At 37.2% G+C, this 26,504-nt stretch overlaps 1 protein-coding gene across 6 annotated transcripts in view; it reads left to right on the top strand.

The window, feature by feature from the left end:
- Window positions 1–26,504, top strand: part of TOPBP1 (DNA topoisomerase II binding protein 1) — a 62,048-nt gene that overhangs the window by 23,130 nt on the left and 12,414 nt on the right. For 4 of the 6 annotated variants that reach the window (XM_041734301.1, XM_041734299.1, XM_041734303.1 and 1 more), the window contains 12 exons: window positions 604–776; window positions 4,256–4,467; window positions 6,453–6,739; window positions 15,864–16,037; window positions 16,128–16,237; window positions 20,231–20,354; window positions 20,910–21,056; window positions 21,179–21,281; window positions 22,410–22,602; window positions 24,142–24,362; window positions 25,191–25,357; window positions 25,781–25,892. In XM_041734301.1, coding sequence (XP_041590235.1) covers window positions 604–776; window positions 4,256–4,467; window positions 6,453–6,739; window positions 15,864–16,037; window positions 16,128–16,237; window positions 20,231–20,354; window positions 20,910–21,056; window positions 21,179–21,281; window positions 22,410–22,602; window positions 24,142–24,362; window positions 25,191–25,357; window positions 25,781–25,892 — 2,023 coding nt within the window. The remainder of the gene's footprint in view (window positions 1–603; window positions 777–4,255; window positions 4,468–6,452; window positions 6,740–15,863; window positions 16,038–16,127; window positions 16,238–20,230; window positions 20,355–20,909; window positions 21,057–21,178; window positions 21,282–22,409; window positions 22,603–24,141; window positions 24,363–25,190; window positions 25,358–25,780; window positions 25,893–26,504) is intronic. The other 2 variants (XM_041734300.1, XM_041734302.1) reach the window with 2 other exon arrangements.

The following is a 26,504-nucleotide window of genomic DNA, read 5'->3' as shown; positions in this document are numbered from 1 at the left end:
AATGTTAATGTTTATTTCTTGGACATTTGAGTTTAGGTAAATTGGTGTTTGTGTTTGAGCACGATTTAGGTTTTGTTTTTAGCAAAGTAAATTGTAAGATAGGAAAATGCATAAGCTTCTTGGGCCCAATCCTGGTCGAGTAGAGCATACTGTTTCCCTAGGGCCACAGCAGCAGCATTACTTCATAAGAAGTTACTCCAGGTCATCTCCTTCTATTTCAGTCTTCCCTGTTTTTACACAACCAAAGCGTGCGTGCACTTTTGTATTACTCTTTGTTATTGGCTAAACACTGGGAACTTCACCAATTTTTTTTAAACTTTCCAATAATTAAGAGGAAAATTTATAAACTAATACTTGGGAAGAAATTAAATTTACAGCAATATTTAGTAAGTTAAATGATTAACCTGATTGATCTTAATATCCTGTATAATGAGTTGATTTCTTTAATATAATGTGAAATGTACTGAAAATGAGTATATGTGAGGTTATGTTAAAGTAAAACTGCTTTTTATCTAAACTAAATTTACTGCTTCTGTAACTAAAAGTGTTAACCACTGGTTGCTTATTTCAGGTTGCTGTTTTTGTTTCTCTTGTTTTTAAAAGGTAACTTGTATAGACTATCAGACTTTAATTGATCCAAAGTCAAATCCTCTCTTCATGCCAGTCCCAGTTATGGCAGGAATGACTCCTTTAGAGGATTGTGTTATTTCATTCAGCCAGTGTGCAGGAGCAGAAAAAGATTCATTGACATTCTTAGCAAATCGCCTTGGAGCTAGGTACGTAGTATTTTTCTGCACACCTGTTCTCATGGTGTACCTTTTATCTGTTTTGGCGTATTGGTGAACATTCAAATCGGAATTAGCCAGGGGATATCTTTATAATGTTTATGGGTAGTGTGTAATGTACCTGTGTGATGGCTCAGTACTACTAGGTGAATACTTAGCAGAGATTAAGACCATGGGCATTAGTGCTTACCTACCAGGAAAGGGGATATTTAAAGCTAATACAAGGGCCATTATTGAATATTGCACATCTAAGCACTATTCCCTTCCACGGCCCATATGGGCGATTTATTCTTTTTCAGTAATGAAGATTTGGGAAGGGGAAAAAAAATGAACTTGAAGGTTACTTCCAAAATCCAAATTAGCCCAACCCCTAAGTGTACCTTAGGTGGTGACTATTTTAGATGGGAAGTAGAAACTATTATATCAGTAAATGTAAATGAACTCAACTTTTATATTTTATTTTATTTATTTATTTTTTTTAATTTTTATTTATTTATGATAGTCACAGAGAGAGAGAGAGAGGCAGAGACACAGGCAGAGGGAGAAGCAGGCTCCATGCACCGGGAGCCCGATGTGGGATTCGATCCCGGGTCTCCAGGATCGCGCCCTGGGCCAAAGGCAGGCGCCAAACCGCTACGCCACCCAGGGATCCCAACTTTTATATTTAAAAAAAAAAGTTCTTGTAGGTTAGATCTTGAAGCAACACCTAAAATCATTTTAAACAGGAGACACACCTAAAACATTGATTCAGAACAGCTGGGAAAAAAAAAAAAATATGGGCAAAGGTATGTCAAAGAACTGTAAACAGAAAGGAGGGATTCCAATTCTAATGTCAAGACAAATTTGGATTCAAATGAAAAGGCATTAAATAAGAAAAAGAAGAGCAATGTAAATACAGAACTATTCACACTACATCTAAAACATATACCAAAAAGAGCATGACTGTTGTTCATAAGATAAAATAGGAAATACAAGGGTGGAATCAATAGAAATACATTACTTGTAGGAGACATTAATTCCTATCTTTTACTTGATGAGAGGTCAACATAGAAAACAGGGAAGGATCTAGATTTCAGTAGCATAGTCATCTACCCTGAAACAGTGAACATACCTTTTTGAGTGCCTGTAGAGCACTTATAAACATTGCCTATAAAGAAATTGGCCACAAAGAAACCTTAATAAATTCCTTACAGTAGAAAGAGTACAGGCAATACTCTCTAATCATGATGCAGAAAGACTAGAAATGAGTAGTAATAAATAGAAAACTGGACATTTTAGAACTGTTTCATAACCCCTTGTTCCAAGAGGAATTCAAACCCATTTATAAGCCTAGAAATCATTATCAACCCAATGATAATAAGCAATCCCAGTGCCCAGACTATGATACTAAAATACCATTTTCTGCTAAAAGAAACTAAAATGTAAAGAAACGATTAATTCCAGATCTGGGGCAGGAAAGGTGCCAATGAGTCTGGGACACTTGTTGGACCAGATAGCAAAGACTATTGAGGAATTTGTGTCAAAAGGACCTCCACTGGTCAAAGACAGGAAAAATTTTAAGAATCACTAGAGAAAATAATGGCAGTGTTTCCAAACACATCAAATAATGTTTAAATAATGATTTCATAATAACACCAAGCAAAGCGAATCAGTCATGTTTGAAAGATGTTGGGAAACCAGGCCATTATTTTGAAAGCTGTTTAGATAAAGAGAAAGGATCAAGTATTTATCTTGCCTTCTCCATGTAATCTGTATCATAGTACCATAATATTGGATAAGACAGTTTCCCTTTAAGAGATCTTCCAACAAATAAATGAAATAAGATAGGATTATAACTCCTAATGAATGAAAACATCTAGGCCTTGAAAATCAGTAATCACATAATACAGAGGAAAACATTATATGCCTTGTGCTGAAGAACACACTACCACCTAAAGTGGCCTTACCAAAATGATAAAACCTCAGTCTGATGAAGCCTCTACATTCAACTACCGATTTATAGGAAATAGAATAATATGTTAAAGTATAGTACAGGAATGCAGTTAGCAAAATCCAGACTCAGATAACTTTATGTTATAAATAATAACAGTGGATAGCGAAAGAGGATGAAGCCTATAAGCTAGAAGACATTTTTAAAAAACTGTAGTGCCTAAGAATACACTATGTGATAAAACTAAAGAAAGATAAGGAACTGATTGCCATAAATATCCAAATAGTGGCTAGTATTAAGAAGGGAGGTAAGGCAGGCTTGCAATTGAATAAGGGACACATTGGAGAGGTTCTGAAGTGGCTGACAAGATTCTGTTGTCTGATGTAAGTGATAGATACAAGGGTTTTCACCTTAATTCACTAAATTGTGTATTTCCTTTATTGCTGTGTTCTGTATTTGAATTATACTAAACAATAAAAAACTTTTTAGAAAAAAACTGAAGTTGCAGGAAATCTAGAAAGTAACAGAAGTGTGACACCAGATCCCACATAAGCAATGCTTGCAGAAAAATTCAGCAAAGTGACTGTATAAAAAATTACTATACAGAAATCATTGACCTTCATACAACCTATTAGAAAAGCTAATGAAAACTAAGTTTATAATAAGAGATAAAATACTTAACAGGTTTAACATGAAACTTGGAAGAGCTGCAGAAGCTTATAAGATGCTAGTAAGAGAGTTTTTTGAATATATTTTGTAAAACCTCACTAAATAATAGTGTGGCTTTAATAAGTTGCAGAAAGTTCAGTGAACAAAGTCTAGAAATAGACCCAAATACAAACAAGAATTTTTGTGTATGATAAAAGTGATATTCCAATCATTGAAAAAGAGAGATGGCTATTCTATTTAGTAAATAGGATTCAAAAAATTTGGAGTTCCATCTCATACCAAATAAATACCAAATGGATCAATGAGTTAAATGTGAAAAATGAAATCATTAAAGTATGAGGAAAAAATGTGGGAAATTTAAAGAATCTTAAAAGTGGGGACTTAGAGTATAAAACCCAGAAGTTATTACCAAAAAAATTCTAATTATATGTCAAGTGATGGACATCTCTCCCCACACCGCATGTTCTCTGTGTTTAACATTCTGTGATCTTGAGCTAGTCACATAATTGTATCTTTTCCCAGGTTTCTTTACAATATTTTGTAAGATACTGGTATTACACAAATATAAAGAGTACCAAATAAGATTATGTGTGAAAATGCTTAGGGGAGACATAGTGGGCTAGAAAGGTACAATGTGTTATTCATACCATTGCTATGCTTCCTAGCTGTCCATGCTTCCTTTTGGGAAGAAAGGCCAGAGTAGGTTGATGATGACTAATTAAGGAGGTAAATTTCAATATATCAACTTTTTATCAGTGAGTATTATCTTATACTTAGAACTCTTAACAACAGTTTTATCAGAAACTTCCTTCTTAACTTGCTCACTAGTTGTGTATATGACCATTTGCTTTTATTTAAATATAATTTTCAGCGTTCAAGAATTCTTTGTTCGCAAATCCAATGCAAAGAAAGGCATGTTTGCCAGTACACATCTTGTATTGAAAGAACCAGGTGGTTCAAAATATGAAGCTGCAAAGAAGTGGAATTTGCCAGCAGTCACCATATCTTGGCTGTTGGAGACTGCTAGAATGGGAAAGAGAGCAAGTGAAAGCCATTTTCTGATTGAAAAGTCAACTAAAGAAGGTTAACACTTTTATTTGTTCTTTTATATGTAGCTTTACAATCTGGTGGTTTCTGGGACATGAATATACCAAAGCTTGTTTTCCATTTTTCACGTACAGTGTCATGCACTGCTGTTGAACATTCCTTATTGGGTGGCAAAATAAATGTGTTTATAGCACAGATATTTAATTTATATCTGCTTTCTACTGCAGGCACTGTCTGAAAGCTGGAAGATACGAAACAATCTAGGATTCTGGGGTCTAAGCGTTTGAGGTCTTAAGATGCGGGCTAGGACTCTGTTTACCTTTCCTTCTGTGTCATATGCTGACACCATGTCATTCATGTGTTCTCTGGTCCTCTCATCTTTGGACTTCTGCATTTTTCCTGTAACCCACCTCAAGCTTGCCTCTTCGTCCCTATCTTTCAGTTCTCAGCTTGAATGTTACTTTCCATGTGGGAAATCTTCCTTAACTCACCAAGTATGGCCTTTGTCTTGCCAGAATTCCCTGCGTTATCTCTTTTATACCTCTGATCCCAGTGGTCTAATTCTAGTTTGCTTTCATGTCTTCCCTACTCAGTTACAAGCTTTGAAAGGGCAAAGAATACTCGTGTGTTGTGCATTATATATTTCTGTTGTCTAGCATTGGACCTGGTGTGGCATAGCCATCTAATAAGTGTTTTTGTTAAATGTTGAAAAGGGGGGATCCCTGGGTGGCGCAGCGGTTTGGCGCCTGCCTTTGGCCCAGGGCGCAATCCTGGAGACCCGGGATTGAATCTCACGTCGGGCTCCCTGCATGGAGCCTGCTTCTCCCTCTGCCTGTGTCTCTGCCTCTCTCTCTCTCTCTCTCTCTCTCTCTCTCTCATGAATAAATAAATAAAATAAAAATAAAATAATAAAATGTTGAAAAGGTAGGCAGGTGAGAGGACAGTTGCTCTTCTTCTAAGATGATGGCACCCCAGGGCAAACTTCAGGGACAAGTCAGTAGCTTGGGAACAGGTCTCAGAACCATTACTTACCCAGACAGACTAGAAATTTTACAACTGAGGCCAAGTGATATTTAGATCATATTAAAATTTCATTAAGAACTTTGCAGATAAGGTAGATTTTTCTGGTTTTCAGAAATTGTAATTTTCTTGATGTGCTATTTCAATTTTTAGTAGCAAATGTGTACGTAGAGGATCTTATTAAAATTGAGACTTATTTGAATAAAAAAAAAAGAACTTTGCAGAAACATCACTGTAGTTGTTAACTTGGAGTACATGTAATTGGGTTTTTTTTTTTTAAGTCTGCTGTTGACTAAAATGACAATTTTTGGCAAATTGTGAGGTTTATTGAAAATATTTCAAGTTACAAGATGAAACAGGAAATCTAATTTCATTTGTTTCAGTTGACGTGGTTTGCCTGATTTAACATGTATTTTAACACATTGTTTGATTTGTTTTTTGGAAAGTAGGTATATAACTTTGTGATTTAAAGTGCACTTGTGGGACACGTGGTTGAACGTCTGCCTTTGACTCAGGGCATGATCCCAGGGTCCGGGACCAAGTCCCACATCAGGCTCCTGCAGAGAGCCTACTTCTCCCTCTGCCTATGTCTCTGCCTCTCTCTCTCTCTCTCTCTCTCTCTGTGTGTGTGTATGTGTGTCTCTCATGAATAAATAAAATCTTTAAAAAATAAAATAAAAGTAAAGTGCATTGTGAGGGGCACCTGGGTGGTTCAGTCGGTTAAACATCCGCCTTCAGTTCAAGTCATGATCCCAGGGTCCTGGAATCAAGCCCCACATTGGTTCCGTGCTCTGTGAGGAACCTACTTCTCCCTCAGCCTCTGCTGCTCCCCCTGTTTGTGTGCTTTCTCTCCCTCTCTATTTCTCTGTCAAATAAAGTTTTAAAGTGCACTTGAGAATTCATATGAAAACTAACAATACGATATAAAAATGTCAGCCTCTTTAGAGACAAAAGATGGCCTTAGTGGTTCACATTTCTTTCTTGTCATTTTAAATCTCTAGAACAAAGTTTGGAAACTGAAATAACAAACAAGGTGAATCTAAATCCAGATACTCCAGAGCAGCCTGTTGCACACCTGGAAACTCAGAGGAAAACAGCTGTTACACCTTTAGATATGAACCGCTTTCAGAGTAGAGCTTTCCATGCTGTGATCTCACAACACACCAAACAGGTTTCAACCTCCTCGCCAGTGGGACAGCCACTTCAGAAGGAGCCCTCCTTACATCTGGATACACCATCAAAGTTTCTGTCCAAGGACAAACTCTTCAAGCCTTCCTTTGATGTGAAGGTAAGATTTATAGAAAATGGCCCTGGAGTTAACAATTTTGTAGTATATAAAGTTAAAGCTCCACATTCTGCATCACTTTCAAAGTTTATAATAGTAAGTTTTCCAGAGATATTGGCAGGTAGATTCATTTTACCGAGTCCTACCATATACTTAGTGTTGAGATAAGAGCTGGAGATAAAATAGTGTGAAATCAGGACTGGGGGCTGGGGGCGTGTGGGTGGCTCAGTGGTTGAGCATCTGCCTTTGGCTCAGGTTGTGATCCCAGGGTCCTGGGATCAAGTTCCACATCAGGCTTCCCACAGGGAGCCTGTGTCTCTCAGGAATAAATAAATAAAATCTTAAAAAAAAAATCAGGACTGGGTTTAAGTCCTAGACTGTCACGAACAGTATGATTCCAGACAGATCATTTAACATATACAGGTATAGGCTTTTTCTTTTGTACAGAGAGGATATCACTTGCTCTGAAAACTCACAGATTTATCATAAGGATCAAATGAAATGATCTGATGAAATAATCTTATAAACTATGATATAAACCCATTGCTACTTCTTTTTTTATTGTAACAGTACACTTGGTGCTAAATCTTGAAGAATGTGTCTATTACCTTATTTTGTAGTCATTTCCTTTGAAAAAATGAGTTAAGTCTGCATCTTTGTTTGATCTCCTGAGCACTGGAATATGGCTCCCTTTATAAGAAATGTATTCACAAATCAAGAACTCATTTGACAATAAATGGTTTCCTTTTTTCCCCCAAAAATTATTTTCTTCACTTTTCCTTTAGTAGATGTTTCAAATGGCTATTCAAATCATTGATCATGAAAGAAAAAATGGACAATTGCAGTACTAGTCCTCTATTGGAGTTTTGCTGATAGGGTAATAAGCAGTATTCTGGGGTACCTGGGTGGCTCAGTTGATAAAGTGACTCTTGATCTCAGGGTCAGGAAAGTTCAAGCTCAGTGTTAGGCTTTAAAAAATAAAGCAACATTCTAATAATTTTTACTGGTGTGTTTTGGAGTAGGGTTATAAAATTTACAGACTATTCATCTTCAGAAAATAAATATGAATTAATATTTGGGACATTTTTTACCAAGTGAAACCTTGCTCACATCTTTTTCTAAAGTAATAATTTTATACTATGGTTAACGCTGCTCACTATGCCTTAAGAAATAGAGAAAAACCATTAGTTTGAAAACTGAGATCTAGAATCAGGCTTTGCCTTTTGCTGCCTTTTAAGGCAGGTCAACCTCTGGGCTCCATGATCCCCATCTATAAAATTGTAGAATATATTTAGATGATCTCTAAGGTCTCATTGCTCACAGACTCTTTGAAGAGTAAATGAGATGATACTAGTAGGCTAGAAAATAGCAAAAATATTCCCAGTCATTGACACCATTCTTCTTTAAGATACCTTGCAGAAAGTTGATAGTTCTGAAATGGTCTCAGTGAAAGGCACAAGACACACTTAAAATTTTTCTTGTGTTTTTTTTTTTTTAATTTTTATTTTATTTATTTATTTTTAATTTATGATAGTCATACAGAGAGAGAGAGAGAGGCAGAGACACAGGCAGAGGGAGAAGCAGGCTCCATGCACCGGGAGCCTGACATGGGACTTGATCCCGGGTCTCCAGGATCGCGCCCTGGGCCAAAGGCAGGCACCAACCGCTGCGCCACCCCGGGATCCCAAATGTTCTTGTTTAGATGCAAGTTCAGTTAGCAGTGTTGTTTGTTCTTTTTGTTTTGAGGTTTTTGGTAGGGGTTTTGTTTGGGGGTTTTTTGTGTTTTGGGGTTATTTTTTTGGTTTTTAGTGATGCATAAAATGGTACTTCATCTTACAATCAGTGGTTCTTCAAATTGATGTAATATGGTATATTGAATGTTTTCTCTGAAAACAGAAGAGCCCATGAAATAATCACAAAATTGAACATCTGTTAGGCCTTACATTTTTTTAAAAATCTCCTGTTTAGGGGCAGCCCGGGTGGCTCAGTGGTTTAGCGCCAACTTCAGCCCAGGGCCTCATCCCAGGGACCCGGGATCAAGTTCCCACGTAGGGTTCCCTGCATAGAGCCTGCTTCTCCCTCTGCGTGTGTCTCTGCCTTTCTCTTTCTCTCTCTCTCTCTCTCTCTTTATCTCATGAATAAATAAATAAAATCTTTTTTAAAAATCTGTTTAAACTTAATTTTTAATTGGCATACATCAGAAAAGTACAAACGTGCTGCTAAATGAAATGTTAGTTAACAGTTAGAAGGCCGCTGTACATGTTCAGAAAGAGATCATTGCCAGTGTCACAGAGCCTTCCTCCTGTCTCATCCCTGTTCCCTCCTCCCAATTCCAGAGATAACAGTCGTGACTTCTAACACTGTAGGTTTGTTATGCTTGTTTTTTAACTTTGAAACATGCAGAATTATAATATGCATTTTTCTGAGTCATTTTTGTTCAGCCTTTGTTTGAAAGCTGTGTCCCTGTACCTGTAACTTTAGTTCATTGATTTCATTCCTGCATAATCTATTACATGGGTATATAGACATTCTTGTGCATGTCTCTTGGAATATGTGTGCATGCATTTCTTTTTGGTCTATGCCTAAAAGTAAAATTGCCGGGTCATATTTCAACTTTAGTAGAGACTGACAAACTGTCAAAATGGTCATATCAATTTATACTCCTACTAATAATTTGTTGAGCAGCCAGTGTCCCCCATTCTTGCCAACAAGGAATTAAAAGTTTTTTTTTAAACTTTTCACTTGGAAATAATTCTTAACTTATAAAAAGTTACAAAATAAAAATACTAGAAGGAACATTTGCACACCCTTTATTTTTTATTTTTTTTTTTTAATTTTTCTTTATTTATGATAGTCACACAGAGAGAGAGGGAGAGAGGCAGAGACACAGGCAGAGGGAGAAGCAGGCTCCATGCACCGGGAGCCTGATGTGGGATTCGATCCCGGGTCTCCAGGATCGCGCCCTGGGCCAAAGGCAGGCGCCAAACCGCTGCGCCACCCAGGGATCCCTTTTTTTTTTTTTTTTTTTTTTAATTGCACACCCTTTATTCAGAAATAGTTTTCATTACTTTCCAGATGGAAAGACTTTGTGATTTTTAATTTCTTGTTTTATTACATTGTGATCAGAGTGTTTGTAATATTTCTATTACTGATCTTTGTGGCCTGTAATGTGATCAGTTTTTGAGAACATTTTATGAAAAGATATATTCTCTATCACAGATAGTCCTTGCCCCGCCCCACCCCCCATACACAGAAGATCATTTTTTGTTTTAACTCATCTCATACTAAATGGTGTTTTCAAGTTTTCTAATATAGTATGTTTCTGGTTCTTGCATCACATATGGTTTTGTTTTAGCTGGGTGATTGCTATATTAGTGCATAGATATTCATAGCTTTTAATGTTACTTGAAATGTGTCCTTCGTCTCATTTAATACTTCTTGGCTTGTAGTCAACTTTAAGTATAAGGATTTCAATCTCTTCTATCTTATGACTTTTATTTGCCTTATAACTCTGTTCATTCTCTTATTTTAGTCTTTTGGGATTGCTGTATTTTAAATGTAGAATTGAGTTTTACTTTATGAGTCATTCTAAAGAGCTTTTTCTTTCAACGAGGTGACTTAAGCCCATTCACATTTAATACGATTTATATTTGGTCTCAATTCTGTCATATGTTGTAATTACATATGCGCGTATGTTACATGTTTCTTCACATATTGTGTCCTCTGTTTGGGAGGGTTTTTTCCTTTTTCATATTTAGGGAAGGGTTTGTTAGTTTTATTCTTAGGGTGTCCTTAACCCCCTTCTTAACTTTTTGTCAATTGTAAATTATGTTTTGACCCCTACTTTTTATTGCTTCTGTTGCAGTCAGTGGTCTTACTCTGTTTCTCCATTTTCTCTCTTCCACTCTTTTTAATTAATTTATCTACTTTGTCAGAAAATAGTGTTTATATGTACTTTAAACCCATGGAGCTCACCCTTGTTTTAGTCTCTTTTTTTTAAAACTTCTTTTTTTTTTTTTATTGTTTGTTTAAAGATTTTTATTTAACAGAGAGCACACAAGGAATGGGAGGGGGAGAGGGTGAAGTAGAGAGCCCAATATGGGACCCTATTCCAGGACCCTGGGATCATGACCTGAGCCAAAGGCAGATGCTTAACTAACTGAGCCACCTAGGCACCCACCCTTGTTTTAGTCTTAACTCTAAGGTCAAATATGTGAAATGCTCAGTTCTTGTCTTTTGTGAAGTTTCACTGTCATCTGTTGGTAGGATAAAGGCATCCTCTAGAATACTCAGGAAAGACACGTGTACAGTATTTCCTGAGTTCAGCACATTCAAAGCCTTTACCAAGGCCGTGATTCTTTGACAGATTGCTTGGATATACTGTTCTCAGTTTGCTTTTTTTTTTTTTTTCCTTGAGTTTCCTAAAAATGCTACTCCACTGCTGCCTTCCTTTGTGTATATTTTTGAAAATTCTGATGCCAATCTAACTATGTTGTTTTTTTATGATATTTCATCTTTTTTTGAAAATTCTGATGCCAATCTAACTATGTTGTTTTTTTATAATATTTCATCTTTTTTCTTTTTTTTCTTTTTTTTTTTTTTTGGCCTGAGGACCATGTGGAGTTTTCTTTTATCTTTAAAGTCTAATTTTACAAAAATATGCTTAGATATTGATTATTCTCCATCAGTTTTCCCTGATACATAGCAGTTGTTTAAATGTTTGGAATTTAGACCCTTTTCCAAATTTTTGGTCTGAGAGATGAGAAGAATGGAGCTGCCAGTCAACCGAGTTGAATGGAACGGGTTGGGATCAATACCTCAGAGCAAGAGTTTGTATTTTGGGTACATAGATATCCAAGTACCGTTGTCAAATAGACAGTTACATATATAACTTGAAGTTTGGGCAATGATTTGGGCTAGAGAAAGAAATTTGGGGATTAGAGTTTGTAGGTGATATTTAAAGCCATATGGGAATAGATGCCAAGAGGGCAGTAGAAAAAATGTCCAAGGAACACTCTGAGGGGTTCACATTTAGAGGAGGAACCAGCAGGAGAGACTGAGAAGGAGCCACCCATGAGGGAAGAGAAAGCCTTAGACATTCTTAGAAGCCACATAAGAAAGTATTTGAGGAAGGAATAGTTAACTGTGTCACATGCTGCTGAAAGTCAAGAAAGGTGAGGACAGAAAATTGACCACTGGATTTAGCATTATGGTAGGTTGTTGGTGATCTTAACAGAAAGGGTTTTGAGGACATGGTGGAAATGGAAAGCAATGTAGACTCATAAGGGAATGTGAGAAGTTGATAGACATTGATATAAACAATGCATTTGAGGGGCAGCCCCGGTGGCGCAGCGGTTTAGCACCACCTGCAGCCCAGGGTATGATCCTGGAGACCTGGGATCAAGTCCCATGTCGGGCTTCCTGCATGGAGCCTGCTTCTCCCTCTGCCTGTGTCTCTGCTTCTCTCCCTCTCGCTCTCTCTGAATGAATAAATAAATCTTAAAAAAAAAAAAAAAAACAATGCATTTGAGGAATCTTACCTGTAAAGGGGAACCAAGAAATGGAGTCATTGCCATAGAAGAGTCAAAAGAAGGTTGTTTTGTTTCAAAATAGAAAAAATTAATTATATACCAGTGTGGCCAGTCTAGTAGAGATTCAGTTGATGATGCAGACAAGAGGGGAGAATTGCTGAAGCCACATCCCTTGAATTGGTGAGTAAGGGTGGGATCTAGTGCTTAACTGGAGGGAAAGCAGTGTTAACAAAGGCACAGGTGCAGAAGGTAGGTCGATGTGGTATGGGAGGTTCTGATTTCTTTTTTGTTTGAAGAATCTTTTTAAATGCTGTATAGAAATGTTTAAAAAAAATTAGCAAATAGAAAGCCTTACCATGTCCTCACAAAAAAGATTAAACATCATAAGGATCTATAAAGGTAATGTAGATCCTACTAAAAATGCAAGCAAAAAGTTTTGTTTTGTTTTGTTTTTTAAGATTTTATTTATTTATTCATGAGAGACACACACAGAGAGGCAGAGACACAGGCAGAGGGAGAAGCAGGCTTCCTGAGGGGAGCCCAATGCAGGACTCCCATCTCAGGATCCCAGGATCATGACTTGAGCCAAATCCAGACGCTCAACTGCTGAGCCACCCAGGTGCCCCAAAAATAGTATTAAAAATATGAAAAGAACGATTGATGATAGGCACTAGCCCTACTAGTTATTCAAACATCCTGTGAAGTTGCAGTAATTGAAGCCGTCAGTGTGTCATCAAATGAGCACTCAAATTCATACACTCTGTACATAGGAGAATGTATTATATGATGAAGGTGGCATTCAAACCAGGCAACTGGGTAACCATCTGAGGAAACAGTTGGGATGAAAACTCACCCTTTACATCAGAATACATTTCAGGGGATATTTATTTCAATACAAAAAGTGAAGGCATAAAAATTACACAACAGGCTGTGAGTTAGTTTTTCAATAATCCCAGCATTAGGAAGACCTTTTTACCTGTAACATACACCCTAAAAGAAATAAGAGAGTCATATGAATCTGACAGCATTAAAAAAATTCTCCACATTCAATTGCATATTTTATAAATGTGCGTTATAAAAGTCTTTAAAAATTATCCCTGGCAAAAACTTGACAAATGACAAATTTGGAACAAATGTGTATATATCTCAGTGGATATGTGTACATATAAATTCATACAAATATATTCAGTGAATAAAAAAAAGAGAAACCAATGGGGAAAATGGCAAAAAATAGGAAGACATAGCTGTCACAAAAAATTAAATAGAAATGTTATATATGCATAAAGATGTTTAATCTCATTTAGTATTAAAGGGTGGGAAATTAAAGCATACAGTTAAAGTTTTTTTAACCTATCAGGCAAAAAAGAAAAATCTGATTACCCACTGTGCCGCCAAGCATGTTGAAAAATACTACTGCTTTGCTCATGAGAATGCCAACACTGTTACATAGATTTTGCTTAAATGTTTCCGTTTACTCTTACATGTGCAAAATGGTGTGTGTACAAGGTGGTCTGTTGCATTATACGGGCAAAAAATTGTTAATCTAAATATTCATCAGTTGAACAGTGGTAAATTGGTAAATACAGTCAGCTGTGTGTATGGAATACTGTTAATACAGATTGAAAAGAGAAGGAGCAGCAGTGGCCTGGATAGTGGTGGCCCCTTCTCATGAGGGAGCTGTGAGTGGCTCGGGAACAGGAATATATTTTGTGCTTTTCAGGTTTTTTCACAATTCTCAGATCTGTCTGATTAATCTGATTAACCTTATAGTTCAGATCTTGCTTATAAGCCATCCCTGATTGTTTCCATCTGTGTTTATTAGTCTTTGTTCATTTTGCTTTTTGATGTTCTTCATTTTAACTGTACCTCCCACTCTAAGATTCAGCCAAATATGATGAGCAGAGTTTTTTTTTTTTCTCTTTTTTTTTTTTTAATTTTTATTTATTTATGATAGTCACAGAGAGAGAGAGAGAGAGAGAGAGAGAGAGGGAGGCAGAGACACAGGCAGAGGGAGAAGCAGGCTCCATGCACCGGGAGGCCGACGTGGGATTCGATCCCGGGTCTCCAGGATCGCGCCCTGGGCCAAAGGCAGGCGCTAAACCGCTGCGCCACCCAGGGATCCCCTCGACTTTCACTCTTAAGTGTACCTTAAAGGGATTCTTGATTACAGAGTAAGGCTGGTCTCATTAGTTCCAACCTGATTATGCACATAGGTGCACCGAGGGGGTTCATCTACCTCATAGGCCTGAAGTTTACTTTCTTACCACGTTCACATGGATAGTCTCAGATTGGACACAACAGTCAAGTCCTCAAGAACTCTGAGGAGCGTTCAGGGGTTTGGAGAACAAAGAAAATACCCCGGACATGATGCTCTGGGTCAAAATTACTCTCATTTGCAAAACAGAGGCATAGTTGTATTTCTCTGAGACCATTGCTCCCAAGTGCAGTCTCAACAGACTAGTAACTTTAGAACAAAGTAGTTAGCACATTCAGAGACAATGAGGTGGAGGGTAATAGAACTGCCGGCCGTATGCCAGCATTTTATCTATCAGAGCTCATGAATACGCATAACACAGCTTTTGCCATATTCCTTATACAACTTCTCAGCGTCAAAAACGAACAGCTGGAGCTGGACCCGGACTGGCTCATCGGCGAGAGAGGCAACAAGAAGGGCAAGGTCCCGGTCACCTACTTGGAGCTGCTTAGCTGAGCCAGCCCCTCCCAGGCCCCTGCCCACTCAGGCCTGGGCTGGAGGATGGGACCAGCCGTGCCACTTGTCCACGGGTGACTCAGCTGCTTGGGGTGGGGACACCGGCCCCATCCTGTCCGTGCCCCCGGCCATTCAGCCCTGCTTCTGGAGCCCCCTGCCCCAGCTGCCTCCCCTGAGCACCCTGGCTCCCCTGCCCTCTCAGCTCCAGCTAAGGAGGGAGGGCCTGGCTTCAGTGCTGGCCTCCACACTGCACCATGGCCCCTGCAGGAAGCCGAGGTACACCTCTGGCAAGAGAGCACCTGCCTTTTGGTTGCCAAGAGCAGCAATGTAGGGGAGGCAGACCAGTATGGCAGGCCCGGGCCAGGTGCCGGCCCCTCTGGATGGACCAGAGCAGAGGGGCGACTGGCCGGAGCAGCGTCTCCCAGTGCTGCCCTCCCCTCCCGTGCGCACGTAGACAGCTCCTGCCAGGCTCCGTGGCTGCAGCCTGCACCTCCCCACCCTCTTTTTAACTTTAACTGATCTTTTTACTCTGCCTGTCTGCTTGCTCTCTGGCCAGTGACAAATAATAAACCCTCCTTCCCGTGAAAAAAAAAAAAAAAAAAAAAAAAAAGTGTGCTAGTTTCTTTGAACCCATTTGCTGGACAGTATGAAATTTTTTTATAATGTTTAGATGCAGATAATATTTCATTTCTTTTATTGTTTGGAAGAGACTAAAACTGTAATCCAGTTAGTTTTGAAAATTATGTCTCTTCTCTCTCTCCTTTTTTCTCTTTCCATGTACTCTTGACCTTCCTTTTCTCTTCTCTCCCTTTTTCTCTTCTGTCATTTCCTCCTCTTCTCCTACCTTTCTTACCCCCCCTTTCTGTCTCCCCTGCCATACATATAGGATGCACTTGCAGCCTTGGAAACTCCAGGAGGTCCCAGCCAGCAGAAAAGGAAACTGAGTACACCACTTTCAGAAGTCATTGTCAGAAACTTGAAACTTGCTTTGGCAAATAGCTCTCGAAATGCTGTTGCTCTTTCTGCCAGCCCTCGGCTGAAGGATGCCCAATCAGAGAAGGTAGAATTAGATCACTTATTAAAAGCAAGTTGTAGGTAAAATATTTCTGACAATAAGAGTTGATCTGTTTCTTTTATTTTCCATGGACAGGATGAAGCTCCAAAGCCACTTCACAAGGTAGTGGTATGTGTGAGTAAGAAACTCAGCAAGAAGCAGAGTGAACTGAATGGGATCGCAGCCTCTTTAGGAGCAGATTACAGGTAGTTGGCCCATCTTTCTGTTTGGTACTGATACTGTCTAAACGTATAGGAAAACCTAAAGTTAATTGTGAGTATCCACAAAGGAACATTTACTTTGCCTTTTAGTGTGTCATTGTCTACAGTATCTCCAGTTGATTTTTCATTTACTCTACATCCTTGAAAAATGCCCTCTCCTGTATCAATTCATGTTGATATATATATATTCTTTAAGATATATACAACCAATATTTGAAAACCTATTTTGTGCCACTCACTATTCTAGAAACTTGAGTTCTTTGAATTTAATAAGTACAGTCTAGAAAAATCCTTACGAAATACATTTAATAAAAGAGTCCTAGGACATTCACTCATATGAGGTATGAAATTAAGCATATTTGTACCTTAGTGACTTTCAGAGTAGAGTCCTTTCGTGAACAGTACTAGAGAACTGCAGCCTTCCTGTATTCCAGTGGTCTTTTAGTAGGATGGTTTAATTTCTATTCATTTTCACTACTTTGGAGACATAGATGATCAGATCTGCCCTCCACCTGACTGCCAAGCTAGAGACAGGCCTCTAGCATAGATGTCGTATGTGCCAGGGATTGAAGGAGCCTTACCCATGCCAGCCAATCCTGAATCAATCATACTCTGCAGTGCTAGCTTCCTTGATCATTTGTATTCAGCTATTTGTAGATTAGCATAATGATTGGTTCTACAAATAACAGTTTGAGAAGTATGTTTGGCTTTATCTTCCCCTTTGGTAAGTCTTATTTTGATTAGCATTCTATTTGATAAATTACATCAGGAGAATATAAAAATAAAATGTATCTGGAATAGTTATAAGTATCTTAACGTGTTTAATGTATCTGTTGTAGAAAATCTTTTTACTTGTTAAGACTAATATTTGTATTACCTGTTTTATATATATTATTATATAATAACTACTATATGATTATGTATTATTATACTCCTATTACTTTTTACCACTTGCTGGGCTCTTAGTATGAACCAAGCTTTATCTTGTTTCATTCCCACAAGAGTCCTTTGACGAGAATATATACGTTTGTCAAAATTGAATGCTTTATTGTTGATTCTTTTTGGATGTGAACTTGATGTAAGACGTAAAAGGAGGGGATCCCTGGGTGGCTCAGTGGTTTAGAGCCTGCCTTCGGCCCAGGGCGTGATCCTGGAGTCCCGGGATCAAGTCCCACATCAGGCTCCCTTCGTGGAGCCTGCTTCTCCTTCCCTCTGCCTGTGTCTCTGCCTCTCTCTGTGTCTCTCATGAATAAATAATAAAATGTTAAAAAAAAAAAAAAGGCATAAAAGGAACCTATAGGACTTGAATTTTAACAAGACTTAAAATTCCCGTCTTCTTGATGTGAAAAATAGAATCTGAAATTCCTGAATAAGATTTTAACTGATTAAAAGTTTGCGTTCAGTCAGTTCCTTGGGGTGCCTGGGTGGTACAGTCAGTTAAGCATCTAACTCTTGGTTTTGGCTCAGGTTGTGATCTCAGGGTCACGAGATTGGACCCTATGTCAGGCTCTGCACTCAGCAAGGAGTCTGCTTGAGACTTCTCTCTCTGTCCACCCCCCAACTCTCGCACTCATGCTTACTCTCTCTAAATACATAAATAAATAAATATTTAGGGGAAAAAAATTTATTCCTGAAAGGGATTTCTCAGGCTTGGTGATACATGGGAGGGAAGAACACTTTAATATGTGCAGGTTACAATATTCATATGTTCATAGGGCAGTCTGTCCTCAAATGAAACTGTCCCACTTGTTCCCATCCATAAGCTAGAACCAGAACATCCTGAAGAGATCATCTGACACTGCCCCCCCCACTTCTCACAGTTAAACATTGAGACCAGATCTCCTCAGCATGTCATAGCATTACCTCTTCTAAAAGGATTTCACAAATATAACAACTACTTTTTTTTTTTTTTTAAGTAGGCGCCATGCCTAGTGTGTAGCCCAATGCAGGGCTTGAACTCACCACCCTGAGATCAAGATCTAAGCTGAGATCAAGAGTCAGACACTTAACCAGCTGAGTCACCTCATAACTTAACTATTTTTATAATTTTAAAAAATGAAAATCATCAGAAGGCTCATAATCATAGAATATATGTTTAGTGTGCAGATGCCTGTGCCTGATGACACTGGAAGAAAACGGTGTATTCATATGTTTGCATATGTATGTAAAATCACTTAAAATGCTGCAGCCACAAGGCTGAAACAGATAAAGAGACCTAGATACCATGAGCAGCATTACCAAGAGTTGTTCACAATTTAGCAAAGTTACAAATTAAGCAAAGTCTAGTCTTCCATCAATTACTTAGTAGTTGGATGTTCAATATATTAGTGTATATTTAAACTGAATAAAAGCCCCACTTATGTTTGTAAGTAAAACAGGCTTCTAGACTCCTAATTTTATGAAGAGACTTTTTTTTTTACCTCTGAATTTGTGTCAGAACATTAGAAAATCATGTAAGATACGGGATAATTGTAGGTAAAACTGTTCCTCAGAATTTCTAGCATCCTTTGACCTTACTAAGTGCTAATAGCACTCCTCATCTTATAAACACATATTGTAACAACCAAAATCACTCCCACAAATTTACAAAGTAGCTTGTAAAGTAAATTAACAATTTTGCTGAAAGCACTGTTGTAGACTAGAGAGTGGGCAGGATAACCATCTGTTTTTGTAAGTGAGGTTTTATTGGAACAGAGCTGTGCCTCTTCATTTCCATATTATCTATGGCTGCTTTCATACAAGGCAAGTATTGAGTAGTTGTAACTTTTTACAGTTGAAACTATAACAACTTTCTGCCCTGAAAAGCCTAAAATACTTATCATCTGGCCTTTGAAGAAAAAGTTTGCTAATTCCTGATCTAAACCATTTATGAAGGTTGACAGTCTGTTGAAGGATCTCTGAGGACTGAAACTCAGTTTCAATATCATCACAGTGAGGAGTGAAGCAAGATGAATCGGGCAGAAATGTTCCTCTATTTTTTAAATTATCTTTATAATTTATGTAAGTTTGTATTGTTTTCCCTAACATCAGAAGTAGAAACTATTAGAAAGACTTTAACAACTAAATTAGGCAAGATGTTCTTTACTATTATTTTTAAGGAAATAGACAATAGAATAGGAAATAGAGATGTTTATAATATAATTTAGAAGGAAATATGTGTGCCTTCTTAATTTGTTAAACTTGGCTATTTAAAAAGTTTGGATATATTTCTTATTTAGGAAGTGGAAAGTATGTTCAGTGTCCTTAATGAGAAACCTCTATTTATTTTGGTGATTATATTCAGAAATACAATTTTTACTTTCTCTTTGTTTTTACTTGATTTTTTGAAGGATGGCATATATTTTATAATTTTTGGATTATTTTCCTAGGTCAGAAAACTATTACAGGGGAAGAATTGAGAGATTGTAGCATAATATAATTGTGTGGGTTTTTAAGTCAAAACTGGCCCTTCCACTTACTGAAAAGCCTTAAATGTGTTACCTAACCTTCAGTTTCCTTATCAGTAAAGTGGATATAATATCAGTGTGTTAGGATTGTTGAGAGGAATAGGTGAGATGTTGTGTAAAGTACATAATTTATTATGGGGCATAGAGCAAATGTACAATGATTAGTGACTGCCAATAACCAGAGGACAGATTGGATATTTTGCCTATTTTATTATTTGAAAATAATGTTACTATAAAGTGATACTCATTGTAAAAAAGAAAATTTAAACAATTCAGAAAAGTATAACGAAGGATATAATTAAAGAATACCTTTCCAGATATCTTTCTGCACTTACATACCTAGAGATATATGTGTAAAATTTGACGAACCCCGCCCCCCCCAAAAAAATTGAGCCTGTCATTTAATGTCCATGTTTACTCTAGATTGTGAATGTTTTTGAAGGTGAATATATTCTATTGATAGAGAGTAATGATCACCTTCAACTCAGGTATTTCTCTTAGTTACACGTTTTTTAAAATTTGATTGTTTCAGATGGAGTTTTGATGAAACCGTGACTCATTTCATTTATCAAGGCCGACCAAATGACACTAACCGAGAGTATAAATCCGTAAAAGAAAGAGGAGTACACATTGTTTCAGAGCACTGGCTTTTAGAAGTAAGCAGTACTTTTTTCCTTCCCTATCTGTTAAATGAAAATGAATACAAACACTATTTCAAGACACAAGCCAGTTTCCATGTATGTAAACAAGTTCGATAACCTTAGTTAACAGTGCACATTTCATGTCTTTGGCATTAAAAACTTAAGCTCAGTCCCTAAGTACTTAACAAGTCTTCTAATTTCTCTCTGATTCTTTTCACTAATTAAAAATGATATGAAGGGTAATGTTATGATAATTTAAGGAGAATTAATTTAGCATGCTAATGCAGTTTAGAACTTTTCTTTTCTAAGTATTCCCAGGAGTATGAATGATACCTTGACAAAAGCATAGGAATGAGATCTTACTCTTCAGGGTACATAACATTAAAAAGTGAGAACAATTTTGTCACTTGTATGATGGACATTTCAGTGTCATCTACTTTTTAGAACTTTAATTCTGCAAAATTTTGCCATCTTAGGACATAATATATTTGTTGTCCTTATTCTACTTAATGTAATTTATTCACTAAGAGGTTTTTCAGTCCTGTTTTAAAGCATGCCATTATATTGCAGTGTGCCCAAGAGTATAAACATCTTCCTGAATCTCTTTATCCACATACTTATAATCCCAAAATGAGCTTGGATATCAGTACAGTGCAAGATGGCAGAATCTCTAATAGTCGACTGCTCTCGGCTGATTCAACGACAAAGGATGATGAGGTAGATGATACGGATAACACATTTACCGTCTCCTTAACCTGAATGGATAATCATATCATACAGTGCTATGGAACTTATGCAGTGACTTGGTTTAAGAAATTGTAACTTTTCTCCTTGAATAGCCAGATCATTTGCCTGGAGAAGAAAACGATATAGACAATATGACCACCAGTAATAAAGAATCTGCAACATCAAATGGAGATGGAAGGAATGACTCTAAAGGAGGTAAACTATTTTAAATTGCAAAAAAAAAAAAATTATACATATATATCTTCCATACGAAATGCTTCCTTTGCATGGAAAAACAAAGTTGTTTTTCATTTACTATAAAGCATATATTTGAGGATTGAATTGAAGTTCCATGTCAATCATTAAGTAATGATATGCAGAGCTTTAGTGATTTATTAAGTGTCAAACTTGTGAAATCTGTGGGACTAGGTATTTTACAGAGTTAATGAGATACAGCCCTATTCTATTAAAGTTAGGTGGAGTTGGTGGTTTTGTAAAAATTTGGTTTTTGGTTCAGTTCTTTTTAGTAACTTTCAAAAAGCTTTAGTATATGTATAATATATTGTAACAGTTTATGGTGTTAGAAGAATTGAAACACGAGATACATTCACCCTACTTCCTCAGTGTCCTTTGACTCTGTTTTGAGTGACTCTTAGCAGTGCTTCATTTTGAATCGTCTTTCACAATTGCATGAATGGCTATTTAGCCCATCGCTTTTATGGGCGTCCAGGCTATTTCTGATTTCTTAGTATTAACAAAGAGTGCTGCAATGAGTAACTTTGTATCTATAGATGTCCTATTTTTAATGGATTAATATTTTCTGTTTTCTTAAACCATCTTACCCTACTGGAGCTTTCCTGATGACTTACCTATTTAGTTAGTCCCACTCACTTCATTCCAAAAGTGTTTATTTCATACCTATTTTTGTGTTCAATCTATAAGAAAAGATAAATACATTGTGGTCTGTTTTCAGGGACCACAGGGGGAAATCACATATAATAATTCCTGTAATGCACCTCAGAGTATGATACATAACACAGGAGAGAGTCAGAAGCAAGCAGAGAGCTCTACAACAGGGATAATTACCAGGTCTTAGCAGTGTCTCTTGGAAGGGCTTCCCCCCCCCCCCCCCCCCCCCCCCCCCCCCGCCACATACAGTTGTCCTGGTAAGGACTGCCTTTATGTTCTGCAGTATTCCTAGTCTTAGTACATTACTGTAGCCTGTAGTAAGAATTCAAAAAATATCACGTTAATAAATTTATGTCTATCCAAATCTCGATGAAATAGTTAATGTGAATGAGATACAATAAAAAGAAATCTAATTGGTATAATTTGTGTTTCAAGCTCTGACACAGACTTTGGAGATGAGAGAGAATTTTCAAAAGCAGCTGCAAGAGATAATGTCTGCAACATCAATAGTGAAACCTCAGGGACCGAGGGCTTCCCTTTCAAGAAGTGGTTGTAACAGTGCTTCTTCAACCCCTGATAGCACTCGCTCTGCCCGCAGTGGGCGAAGTAGAGTCCTGGAGGCACTGAGGTATGTACTTGTCACTGATGGCAGAAGGAAGTGACCAGCGGACTTGAGAGAAGGGAACTCATTCAGGCTCCTGCTGGCTCAGTTCCATGAGTTAAGCCTAATTTTGCATCCCTCCCTCTTTGTCAGCAAAGCAGATTAGAATATCAGGACGAGGAAAAGAGTAATATTACTGGGCTTTTATTTAGCCCAAACTTAGGTACATTGTATATAGATACTATATTGGTTGTGTGACTGGCTAGCTTTCTTCTAGCTTTTTCTCCTTCCCTCCCTTGTTCCAAGCGGTTCTAGAATTCTTCTTTGAGGTAGAAGCAGACAAAGGTTTGTTCCATACTAAGCAACTGCTTCATTGTGGTGTGATTAATATTTTTTATTACCTCCCCTGAAAAAGAAATGATTTTAAGATCCAGTTTGCTTCATTTAAAATGAATTCAATGGCCAATTCTCTCTGTTCTTTCATGTTAGTATTAATATTAGTTCTAAATTAAAGTTATTTCTTATTAGAACTACATGTATTTTATTTTCTTTTTACAAATTTATCCTTTAGGAAATGTGATCACAGTTCTCAGTGTGATATGACTTAAGTTCAGTAGCATAACTTCATCTTTTTCCTGATAGAATCTCCAATTGTATGATGAACGTTAGGGGACTTGTATCTTAAATTGATTGATAGAACTATGTATCTATCTTAAGCTACATATGTATTTCATGAGGCCAATTCTGTATCTGCATACTGAGTGAAAGTGGCTTTTTTTTTTTTTTTAATATACTTTAGGTCATGATTTGTCATTACAGAGGCCCTAAATCTTGTGCCAAGTCAGAGTAGATAAATACATTCAGAATAAAAGAATGAGGCGAATGAACTCTATGGGATACCATCAGCTTTCGTAAATTATTTTTGCTAAGATTCCTTTTATATATTTAATACATAGAAGGAAAATTGTTAGTATTATCTTTACTTTCTAGTGGAATTGGTACAATTATGACACAAAACACACTTTATTCTAGTTCAGTATATAGCTGATCTTAGACTCTGAGAGGTTTGGTTACCAAGAGCCAAAGGGACTTTCTTTTAAAGCAGTTTTTATAGTACCCTCCCTGTGTAATTACAGTTCTTATTATTTCAAGTGATAAAAATACAACCACTGGTAAGCAAAGTAACTAGTTTTCTAAACATTACCATGTTTCCCTAAGCCTATATAATTAAGAGAAATTCTATTTTTAAATGTAGCAATCATTTTAGAATTTTAAAACAATTTCCTGACAGTAAACTTTCCCTTTTGAAGTTTTAAATATATGGACGTTTAGTTAAAATAGATGTTTTCTTTTCTAACTAAAGCATTTTTGTAAGTTTCTGGAAGAAATATTTTAAAAAGAAAAAATGTCCCCACAGTTCATTTATTCAATACTTTGAGTTGCTTACTCTGCTAGATAGTGGGCATATAAAAGTGAGCCTCAAATTTGCAGTCTAATTTACAAATTTATGAGTGTAGATTTTGTTATAGCTATATTTTTATTAAAATTGTCACTTGTATTCTTTAGGCAGTCTCGTCAAACAGTACCTGATATCAACACAGAGCCCTCCCAGAATGAACAGATCATTTGGGATGACCCGACAGCCAGAGAAGAGAGAGCAAGGCTTGCCAGCAATCTGCAGTGGCCTAGTTGTCCCACACAGTATTCTGAGCTTCAGGTTGACATTAAAAAATTGGAGGATTCTCCTTTCCAGGAGCCTTTACATGATCCAGAAATTGCTGAACAGGGTAATGAGAAGAAATCTATTACATTTGTTTACATTAAGTGTATGTTGACTTCTTAAAACTAGATAAGCACTTGGGGTTCTCTGAATTTAACACATGTAAACAAAAAACTTACTAGATATTTCTGATTTGGGTTTAATGTAAGAGTCAGAGAAATGATTATAAATTGAGGCAACTCTGTATCAGTAAAATTGAAGAATATTTTTGGCTCTTAAATATGGAAATTGAGGATTGGACAGTTTTTTCCAGACATAGTTTTCACTATTGTTCTTTCTCTCATTCCTTTGTACATTTGTATCCTTAATGTTTGTCTTTTTCTCAGTCATCTTATTTTCACTAAGCCTTCTAAATTCCACCCAGCATGTACCTAGATTTGTTCCTTGGATTTGTAGGTGTTCCTTTCTAAATTCTCCTAGTTTTTTCCCTTGGGCTTTACCTTGAAGACAAAATGATTCCTGTCTTTCGTCTTTGGTCATCTTTTTCCCCATTTTCTCATATCACTTGAGCATGCCTCTGCACTAGCTAGATTTTCTCCCAAGTAGAGCACTGCTTTCATTTTATAAGTTTGGGTTACATTTTATTGTTGAAACCTTAATATTTAAAGAAAGGGTTGGCAGAAGCCCACAGATAACACTATTTGCCTTTTAAAAAAACTAATTAATTACATTTATTTATAAGCTCTAGAAATAGGCTACTTCTTTTGCATGTACTTTTTACATTCCAGAATTTGTGTTTAATTTCATCTTGGTTAAGACAGATGAGAATATTTGCCCGAATTTGTTCTTAGTCGTATTTGGATAACATCACACTGCAGCATTTTATTGCCCTCAGCAGTCTGTGATCCCGGAAACATGTGCGTGACTGAAGCCCCAAAACACCCGACCTCTGAAGAACTGGAAACACCAGTAAAAGACAGCCACCTGATCCCTACACCTCAAGCTCCCAGTATTGCCTTCCCCCTAGCCAACCCACCTGTGGCTCCACACCCTAGAGAAAAGGTTAGTTTATCCTTTTATGATATGCCTTTTTGATATTACTGTTATGCTGCATTAAAAATTTGCTGTCAGGGGATCCCTGGGTGGCGCAGCGGTTTGGCGCCTGCCTTTGGCCCAGGGCGCGATCCTGGAGACCCGGGATCGAATCCCACGTCAGGCTCCCGGTGCATGGAGCCTGCTTCTCCCTCCGCCTGTGTCTCTGCCTCTCTCTCTCTCTGTGACTATCATAAATAAATAAAAAATTTAAAAAAAAAAAAAATTTGCTGTCAGTATGAAGAATTCGCGAATGTTGAAACCTACATTTCTTCATGTTATTATTTTCTGTATTTGAGAAAAGATTAAAAATGTCACTTTAAAAAGCCCATATACCTGATTGATAACCTTTTTAATGTTAATTCTTTCTAAAATAAAACTCTTCCATTTCAGATTATAACAATAGAGGAAACCCGTGAAGACTTGAAAAAACAGTACATATTTCAGTTGTCGTCTCTGAATCCTCAAGAACGTATTGATTATTGTCATCTGATTGAAAAACTAGGTACAAGTATTTTTTTAAGTCAAAAATGTAACCTTATTTGGAAGGCAGTATAGTTGATAGCATTTCTAAGATGTACAAATTGAGAGGAAAAAAGATGGGTGGGGCACCTGACTCAGGTAGAGCACGCCACTTAGTCTTGGGGCCATAAATCATTGAAATTACAGACTTAAAATAAAACTGTATTTTAATGAAGTTGAAGGTATGGTAATACCTGGAGAGGAGCTCCTTTTTATGTAACATTCTTATTCTACTGTTGTCAGCCTCTCCACCTGATGTCATTTTGGTGCTCTATAGTAGGACTATCCAATAGAAAGAGAGCCACATACATAATTTTAAATTTAGTGGTAGCCACATTTTATTTTATTGTTTTTTTAAAGATTATTTATTTATTCATGAGAGACACAGAGAGAAAGAGAAGCAGAGACATAGGCAGAGGGAGAAGCAGGTTCCATGTAGGGAGCCCGATGCAGGACTTGATCCCGGGTCTCCAGGATCACACCCTGGACTGCAGGCGGCGCCAAACCGCTGTGCCACCGGGGCTGCCCAGTAGCCATATTTAAAAAAGTAAAAAATCAAGTAAAAAAAAAATTTTTTTTTTGAAAAATCAAGTAA

This window comes from Vulpes lagopus, chromosome 19 (genome assembly GCF_018345385.1).
Source record: "Vulpes lagopus strain Blue_001 chromosome 19, ASM1834538v1, whole genome shotgun sequence".
Lineage (NCBI taxonomy): Eukaryota > Metazoa > Chordata > Mammalia > Carnivora > Canidae > Vulpes > Vulpes lagopus.
This window is presented reverse-complemented; position numbering and strand designations above follow the sequence as displayed.